The sequence below is a fragment of the Nestor notabilis genome, unplaced genomic scaffold (assembly GCF_000696875.1).
Source record: "Nestor notabilis isolate BGI_N333 unplaced genomic scaffold, ASM69687v1 scaffold28716, whole genome shotgun sequence".
NCBI lineage: Eukaryota > Metazoa > Chordata > Aves > Psittaciformes > Psittacidae > Nestor > Nestor notabilis.
In genome coordinates this window covers 1-9,608 of record NW_009931906.1, presented here as the reverse complement: position 1 = coordinate 9,608, position 9,608 = coordinate 1, and the positions used below count along the sequence as shown (strand labels likewise).

General features: G+C 42.2%; 1 protein-coding gene across 1 annotated transcript in view; it reads right to left on the bottom strand.

Annotated features, from left to right (window-relative positions):
- ZNRF3 (zinc and ring finger 3) overlaps positions 1-9,536 on the bottom strand; it is a 13,776-nt gene extending 4,240 nt beyond the window's left edge. The window contains exons 1-5 of the mRNA XM_010016123.1: positions 9,303-9,536; positions 8,187-8,261; positions 3,966-4,097; positions 2,960-3,070; positions 1,544-1,711 (exon numbers count right to left, since the gene is read on the bottom strand). Of these exons, the coding sequence (XP_010014425.1) occupies positions 1,544-1,711; positions 2,960-3,070; positions 3,966-4,097; positions 8,187-8,261; positions 9,303-9,536 (720 nt within the window). The remainder of the gene's footprint in view (positions 1-1,543; positions 1,712-2,959; positions 3,071-3,965; positions 4,098-8,186; positions 8,262-9,302) is intronic.
- Positions 9,537-9,608: the final 72 nt, after the last annotated feature.

The following is a 9,608-nucleotide window of genomic DNA, read 5'->3' as shown; positions in this document are numbered from 1 at the left end:
TCTTTCCCTTGCCCAGCACTCCTATCCTTCAACTATTACCTGTTCACAGGATTTCCTGATCCTGCTGGATGTGTACCAGTTCAGAAACCTGCAATACATCTTTCTTCCAAGTGCTGCTCAAATGTCCCCATGAGGGCTGGATTTGAATTTGTAACATGCTTTGGCAAGAAGTTCCACAGGGCTACTACCCGCTGGTGGAGAAACAGCACATTTTGATTCACTTTGTATCCCAACAGTTTCATTTAACTGCATTGGGAAAAAAAATTAATGTCTGATTCCTGTTCGTGTTCTCCATTCACAATCTGTATTTCCTCTGCCCCCAGCCAGTGTAGGACTAAACAGTCCTAGTCCACTCAAGCGTTTTTTTTTCTGGCACAGATCACTTTTTGACTGCCTGTTTCTGAAGCATCTTCATTCCAACACATCTTTTGTGAAATGAGATCAGAAGTGCACACACCACTCAATGTGAGAGGATGACTGAACTTACCCAGTAGTGTAATTAGGTTTCCTGTTCAGTTCTCTAGATATCACTGTCTCATTTCTAATACCTGGTTTGCCTTTTTGACTTCCACGATGCACTGATCTGCTTTCACAAAGATCTTGTTCCTGCTTCAAGATCTTGTTCCTGAACAGTAATGCTCACCTCACAATCCATCACTAATACAAGTGCAGCTCTTCCCTATGCATATCACTTCATGCTGAAGTTCATGCACGAACTTCCTCTCCAGTCAGTTTTGTACAGTCCTGATGAACTTCTTGTCTGCCTTCATCCTTGCTACTCTGAATAATTTCCCATCACCTAACTTTATTAATTTCCTGTCTGTAGCATGTAACACTCCGATATTGCAGCTGGTATTTTCTATTGCCTAAAAGCGATTAACCTTTTATGAATAAGTTCAAAATAAAGCGTCCTCAATTTTTTATATGGAAGTTTAAAGCTGTGATTATTGACTGCTTCTATTCTATGAAGCCTATTTTCTATTTCATCCTTTCATTGCTTTCTCTGGGTAGAACTGTGTCACGGAAGGTAAGCACTGACATCAATGCAGTGATGGTAACTGAGGAGTCAAAAAATGGTTTATGAGCCTTCTGGTATCTCCTCCTTCTCCCTCCTCTCTTTTCCCAGCAGTGCTGTATACCTGACATTTTAAAGACAAGGTGCTACCTCAAATCTTAAGCAGCAAAACATGAAATGTATGCCTTATGCCAATGGAGCTGGCACACACCATCACCTTAGCACACAATTTGCTAAAAATACTCAGAGAACTAAATGCTGAGGTAACCTGGCCCCAGAAAAGCAGCTTAATGGAGGTAGCAACTTGCAGAATGAAATCCCTCACCTCTTGCCTTGTAGTATGGGGAAAAGCCCTTAAGATTCCTTTGGGAGCTACAGGATGCAGGCTGAGTTGCCTACTCAATGCAATGAGTCTGACAAGTGGTCCTGCCACAGTGCAGAATGTACCCAACAGCCAGCCGCCTACCACAGTGCTAAACTAAACCAGCTTCATTTCAGCCCATGTTGAAGAAACCACTTATCCTTTACCTCCCCATCAATGTACTTCTCCAAGCAGATTGCACAGTCAGAGGTGAAGCTGCTGCTGAGTGTGTCCAGTGCTCCACAGCTACCTTCCCGATGTCCCTTACTTTTGGACTTAAACTTCCTGGTCTCCATTTTTTCCAGTGCTTGCACTGCAAGTCTGTTCATGGAATTCTACAATGGAAGAAAGGAAAAAATACGAAAAAAGTAAAAAAAATACCACAAAACAATAAAACAAACACCCCCCAAAAACCTGAACAAATAAGCAATGTTGCTGCATAAGGGACTATGGTTTAGTAGCACCATATTAATGTTTCTTACCACATCTTAGCAGGTCTAGACTAATGTTTAATTTCATAAATTAAGTGGAGGGAAGGCTAATTAGAATTTAGATCAGAAGCCTCTTAAAAACAAAATAAATTATGCCACATGCAGTAGTGAGAATGATAAGCTACTCTGAATTGGAAAAGGGTGAAAAAGCTGACAATTGGGATACACTGCAACTGCTCCACTAATAGGCAGCAACTACTTAAGGCAACATATGAGACCTGGGCAGGAACTTTTCTATCTGTCAGTATTGATGGTAATACCCATTATGGTGTTACCACCATACTAGATGAAGCAGTACATGAGAGAGGGATTAAAATGAAATATTACTAAATTAAATTTCCCCTCCCCCTGAATTTAACCAATAGAAGTTTAGGAAGGCAGTGGGCTGTCTTCCTTTTACTGTAGAATTTATCATCCCCCTTTTTAACACTGCTTCTTAACACTGCTGTTGACCCACAATATCTTTTTGATTCCTACTCAGTATGTCCTAAGCAAGAGTCCTAAGCATCTACACTGCTTTGCATTCCTTTTACATGTATATACTGGACAGTTTTACAAGTACAAACTTCAGAGTTCATTAGCTTCCACTTGCTTTCCCTTTCATGTTTGACAGGACAAACTCAAAGAATCTCACCTAGAATTTCTCCTAACTAAACTCTTTACCTTGCAAACCACTCCCATTAAGAATCAATGGGTGTTATTCTATTAAAAAGAGCTGCAATTTATTTTAAATCCTGAGATCCTCTCCACCATACAGCAACAAGAGCTTGGACTTCTCCTAGAAGTACACCAGGGCTACTAAATCAACCTCTGAACATCCAAAAATCCTATTCCTTCCCAATGATTAAACGGACTGCTTCTGTACTTGTCATTTCAGGATTTAACTGAATGGCCATCACAGGTCAACGCAGATCTCCTTTGAAGACATTTCTTAATTCTTCCAAAGGCCTACATCCATGAGTAAAAGCCCTTCCACAAAGACAGTTATTTTAAGTCAGTGTCCAGCACTTCCAAAAGAAGCAAGCAAGTTCTAGGACAAGGTAAGAGAAGCTAACTTTCAGCAGCCAGTGAGTAACCCATTACTGCTCTTACCTGACTACGTCGCTGTTTTAGTTTGATCTTGACAAGAAGAATAAGGCAAACAAGAGACACAACCACAAAGAAGGCCAGGAAAATTCCCATGTCAAAGTACTCGGTCGGTTGCTTAAAAAATAAAACAAAAATATTATTTTTCCTTTCTTTCGCTCAATTTCCAATCTGTTGTTCCCTTCCCTTCTCTACTTTCTCAGTGGTCACTGTCCAATGCACACGGTCACAATGGCAAAAGTACACACTGTGCTGTTCGTTAAGCGGGATTCTAGGAGTCAAAACCTGGGTCTCGTGTCACTGCACAGAATGCCAGACACGAGACTGCAGGTTTACAGTGTCTCTGAACCAGTCCCGCAAAGCCCAGTTTTAACTGAGTGAATCACACCCAAACAAATATTCACAATTTATTGGTTTGCTTCTGTACTTAAGTGAGGGAAAAATAAACGTTTGCCTTTTCAGTGAATGGCCCACTTCACAAATACATTTCTTAACAGAAGACGTCCATGAAAATACAGCAAAAGCAAAGGGACAACTGGGACATGGATGACCTGTAGCTTTTATGTTCTTCTGTAAACCACATGTCCAAAAGAAAGTCTAGGAAAAACATTTTATATTACAATTGCAAATATCAGGTAACAATCCATGTTTAAAATACCATGCAGAATTACTAATGCAGGGTATGTTACCTTACAAGTCTGAACTACCAGGAGTGTGCAACAATTGAGTTAATTAGGAAAAAGGAAAACTTCTACTGTATAAAATTTTTAGCTATTTATATATTCAGAAGAATCCTCATGAAAGACAGCAGAAGCCACATTGTGGATTCTATACTTACATGAAGTGTAGCTGCTTGTCCATAGTGCAGTTGCTCAACTTATTTAGGTCAACAGAATTTCACACGTATGATGCTCACGAGGAGCATCAAAACATCTTCGCGCTCAGTGCCGTTAGCAAGCACCACATGAAGGAACAGCAGGTAATACCTATATAAAGTTTCTGAAAGTCTCACCCGTGGGGGGCGATGCTGAATCCTTGCTCGTGCCACTTTCTGCTTGTTAACGATGTTCATCAGCTTGACAGCATCAGCTCCCTTCACATACACCACTGGTCTCTTCAGAGGGTCCTCTGAGCCCTGGTTCAGCTACAACAGAAAAAAATCATCTACTCAAGAGGCGCATTTCAGGAAAACAACCTTTCTTTGGACAATGGAGAGAAAAGTAAAGGAATATGAATGCAGAATTGATTCAAGCACCAGTTGTTCTCTTCTAGCACAGACCTTCACTTAAGTACCCACAGACATAAACCTGAATTAAACTTTTGACTTAAGCTGCTTTATTTTTACTGACCAACACTAAGACTAAGGATAAGCAAACATTATTTCTGAACAGCAGCTTTAACTTACCCACATTGTGTACTGGTACATATATTAATACTTTAATAAGTTAAACCTCAGAATGGAGAACAACAAAAATTTGCACATTCAAAATAAAAAAAAAAATTAAAATAAAAGAAGAACATACAAACTTCTTTGGCTTTCTGAACAATCTCATGTCAGAGTCTTGTCTTCCGGGCTCTTTATGCCTAGCCAATTTATCAAAATCAGTAATTTCTACTACTTAACTCGGGAAACTCATTCAAACAGTAATTTGGGTTCTAGCAACCAGTAGTGCCATTTATTACAGAATAAAGCCTCAAAGACTAAAGCATGAGTAGACAGCTTAATTCACCCTTGAACTTCCTTCCAGATACATCTAAGTTTTTTTGAAAGGCCAAATCAAAGAATCAGAAAATAATGCAGATGGGACGGCACCTGAGAGTCCCCAACCCCCTGGTCAAGGCTGGGTCAACTATGACAGGAGACAAGGCTGCTCAGGGCTTTCTTTAATCAGTCAGATGTTGAAAACCTTCATGAGTGGAGTCTGCATAAATTCTCTGGCCAACAAATCCAAAAAAACCTATCTGCTAAACCATACATCAGAGACGGAAATAATACGACAAGAGAATTGTTCAGTTACAAAGCATCACCAACATGATAAATCCATATAGCTTATTCTAACCCACAAGAAAAATCCTCGTATAGTGGCTGGCTGATACAAAACAAACAAGGTACTGACAAGTGAACGGAAATGGTACAAAGGAAAGAAATGAGATGACAAGAGTGTGAGTAAATTGAAGAAGAGCAGCGTATGGCAGAGACACCATATCTACCCGTTATTTCTGGCTAAAATCTGTAGAAATTACCAACTGACCGTTTGCATCATGCTGTTTACAAAGTACTCTACTTAATCTGGACAGATGATGGTGACAGACTTCTTTGAGACTTTAAAACAGATTCTTCCTAGCATGCGACTGGGCTTCTGAGAACACTGATCAAACTTCTTAATACAGATGTCTTCTGAAAAATTAGAAACTATCTGAAGTAACTTGAATCTAAGCCAAGGATCCTATGTGTCTAAGAAAGCTTACCGGCCTATGGCCAAATCCAATCACTGTCCATACGTTCCCAGACACACATTCTCAGGCTTTCTTGTCTAAGAAAGAATTCACCCGATTCCTCGGTAGCTTTTGCTGCTGCCAGACTCTTGCCAAACATGATGCTCTGGATGCTGTTGCTCTTTTTCAAACTATGCAAAAGTAAAACTAAGGAACAAATTAGACTTCACAGAGCATTTCTAAAAATAAAAGCTTCAATCTTAAATCTACAGCATAAGACACTGAGATCAATGGGAATAAAGCCCACAAAATCTGTACTTAAAGACCTTCCATTTGGTAGTAATTCTGCTACCAAATTGTCCAAGGACAATTCTGGTCAAGCCTCCTTCCTACTGCTGTTCACTGACAGGCGGGCAAGGACTGCCTTTCGTAATACTCCACTCCTCCCTTTCAAAGCACTCTCCCTTAGCTCTATTGCTTGGTAACAAGCATACCTAGGAAAGCTTCCTTAATAGTGTCTCAGGATACCTCCATTTGAATCAAAGAGACTCCATATTAACTCATGTCGGGTTTTCCTCCATTGTTATCCATCTGTCGCTGTTCTCCACAATTCCATTGTGAGTGCGAAAATGATATTTATTTCAAAGACAAATTAATTAGTACCCTTGATGCCAAGGGTTCTGAAGAGTCTGGCTCAGAGTCAAAATGCATGAAACGCAAGTGTCCAGAACAGCAAGAGAACGGAGCAATCAAGTAACTCTTACGTGTAGAGTACGAATGCTGGTCTAGTCACTCCTCTCCTGTTTGTGTTTGCATGGGCTGCTGATGTCCTCAAACAGATCCTACTTTGTCAGCTACTGCACTAAGCCACTAACCTCCTTCCATTTTATTGGTACACCCAAAATACTCAATCACCCACTAGTTTCCCAACCACTGGGGACAGTTGCACCCAGTTTATTACAAAGAATCAGGGCAGGACAACTGTTGCTGGTAGAGGGAAGAGAGAAAGAGGCAGTAACCCAGCTTTGCAAGGTCAGAGCAGGGTGGCTGAAAGTAACTAGAAGCTGTAATACAGAGAAAAAATTGGAAAAAGACAGATTACAACTTTGTGCAGGTAGTTTTTATGTGTATAAAAGGAGAAAAAATATCCCTGATAATGCTTGGAAGATAAGGCTGTTGATGCACATGCAGAGCACAGTTCTCAAAGCATCCACTGCAAAGGCTCGCACTCCTTTGTCCAGGATGCTCATTTCAGAATTAAAGCCAGCTCTTTTAAAATAAACAGTGATTGTCTCTCTCTTCCCCCAAGAAGTTCAGGCAACACTTATAAACATTCAGCCTCACTTGGTTCTGCTGCAGCAGAACCAACAGTTCTGTTTCAAGACAAAAGCAAACCAAACCAAATGGAGGCTATTTTTGTGCTTGTTATGTTTCTTCTCTCTACTCAAAACTCAGAATTGGCTGGGAGGATCTTGTCAAAGCATTTCACAGAGCTAGGACCTCACCCACTTCAAATGAAGAGATGGAAATTGTACCAAGATCCCTCAAAAAAGAAAAAAACCTGCCTGTCCACAAAATACATAGGCCAGAAATCACCAGGTGTGAGCAAAAAAGAAATGTGCGTATTTTTTGTAAGAAACTTATAGAATCATAGAATAGTTAGGGTTGGAAAGGACCTTAAGATCATCTAGTTCCAACCCCTCTGCCATGAGCAGGGACACCACACACTAAACTATGTCGCTCAAGGCTCTGTCCAGCCTGGCCTTGAACACCTCCAGGGTTGGAGCATTCACTTCCTTGGGCAACCCATTCCAGTGCCTCACCACCCTCACTGTGAAGAACTTCTTCCTTATATCTAACCTAAAGTTCCCCTGTTTAAGTTTAAAGCCATTACCCCTTATCCTACCACTACAGTCCCTGATGAAGAGTCCCTCCCCAGCGTCCTTGTAGGGCCCCTTCAGATATTGGAAGGCTGCTATGAGGTCTCCACGCAGCCTTCTCTTTTCTCCAGGCTGAACAGCCCCAACTTTCTCAGCCTGTCTCCATACGGGAGGTGCTCCAGTCCTCTAATCATCCTCGTGGCCTCCTCTGGACTTGCTCCAACATGGAGCTCCATGTCCTTTTTATGTTGAGGACACCAGAACTGGACACAATACTCCAAGTGAGGTCTCACAAGAGCAGAGTAGAGGGGCAGGATCACCTCCTTTGACCTGCTGGTCATGCTTCTTTTGATACAGCCCAGGATATGGTTGGTTTCTGGGCTGCAAGCGCGCACTGCCTGCTCATGTCGAGTTTCTCATCAATCACCACCCCCACGTCCTTCTCCGGACTTGTTTGGAACCATGTTTGAAAGCCATTTTGCAACCTCAAAAATAGCAGCTGCTCAACAACAGCATCAATCACTGGCTGGGCAGGGCCAAACGCCCTGTGTTTTGTACACACAGCTGGGCAAGGAAAAAATCCTTGACTAGATAATGGTCCACAAAACAAAAAACTTGCCTCCATCCTATCTTAAAAATTCAATCTCAGACCTGGATTCTGGATTCTAGCAAAGCCTAGAAGAAAAATATAACTCCCCAAACTTTTCTCTTTCTACCACATTCTCAACATCTCCATTGCTTCTTGCCTGCCAGAAGATGAGGAGCAGGAAAACCACAGCACCAAAGTTATCCACGGTCAGTAGCCACATGTCTTAAGGCAGGTGTGCTCCAAAACCTGTGTGCTCTCAAGTCATGCTTCAGCAATCCCGAAAGAACCCACCAGAGACTGTAATAAAACCAGGCTCCCTTCTTCATACCTGATCAATGGCATCTGGGTTTTCAGAAACATCAAAGATGACCGCTGTGGCTCCTCGCTGTACTGCTCGTTTTGCCTGAAAGAGAAAGACAGCATCCTCAGTCCCATCCCAAAAGATGACTTCTTACCCCAAAAATGACTCCCTCTCACCTCCAGATAGTAAACTTAACATTTTGTGTTTCTGTGCAGTTAAAAAGAAATGACAAAATAATTACAAACACAGTAGTTCTTGAAACAGCATGGAACGCAGTTAAACTTCATTATAGCTTCTACAGTCTCTCTGCCCCCTCCTTCTCAGCTCCTTAAACAAGCTTTTAAAGGAATTCAAATGTGATTTAGACCCTCTAAAGACTTTAAAGACAAGAATTTTTAAAAATTATATTACTTCATTTTTCTCCATGTTATTTTGGAACTGCCATTAAAAACAATCTTCCCTGTGATATGCGGTGGAGAGACAAACTCAGTGTAGAAAATAAAGGTGGACCAAGTTCTTTCCCCTTTTTCAGTGTCGTTCTCAGAGTCACAACAAACTCCAGCATACCATAGTCCTCGCAAAAAGTGCTCTTCCTGACCATTAGAGGTCAGAACTGCTGCACAGAACACTTCTTACCCAGAGGTGATCAGACCTATTTTATGTCCACGGCTTTTCATCAAGCATGCAGCCCAAACCTGGAGTTCCCAAGACCACAGAGAAGCTATTAGGACGTATTAAACCCCCCGGGATACAGAGAACAGCATTTTAACCACCGAGGCTAAACTGGTATTTTTACCAGTTTCTGCTACTGTGCCTTTGTATGTTCTGTTCAAACGCTGCTCCGTGGCTCCACAAAGCAAACATTCCCAGGGACTTTTAAAGCTGTTACTGCCTTTGTTGGATGCAGAATGCAAGTAACTGTTTCTCCAAGTGATGACAGCTATCACCATCACAGCCCTGAACAAGAGGACACTGGCTCTTCACAGAGATGAACTTACATTGAGATACAAGAGAAACACAGAAAAGTGATAAATTATGAAACGTCACTGTTTTCCAACAACGCCGCTCGGCACAGAGATGTTAACTTTGAACACCCACAGGCCACTTTCTTTGCTCTGTTCTTGTACTTTGTTTTTATTTTACATCAACCAGGCCCATCAGACAGTGCATGAGGGAAAGCAGCTCCTGAGCAGGGTCTTTCTGAGCCCCGCAGGTATTCGCCCCCTCTAAAGTCAGCACACCCGGGTTGTCACTAACAGCTGCTCCAGAGGAAAAGTTAGCAGGAATCTGCTGCGTGTTCTGCACCGCAGCGGCCCGGGCGTCCCTCAGGTCACCTCCCAGACACGCTGCGCTCGTCCCGCGCCCGAGGCGCCCCATTCTCCGGAGGCGTTTCGAACACATGGAGCAGGTTGGTTCGCACAAACGCCCCGGCCGTGCGCGGCCCCTCCC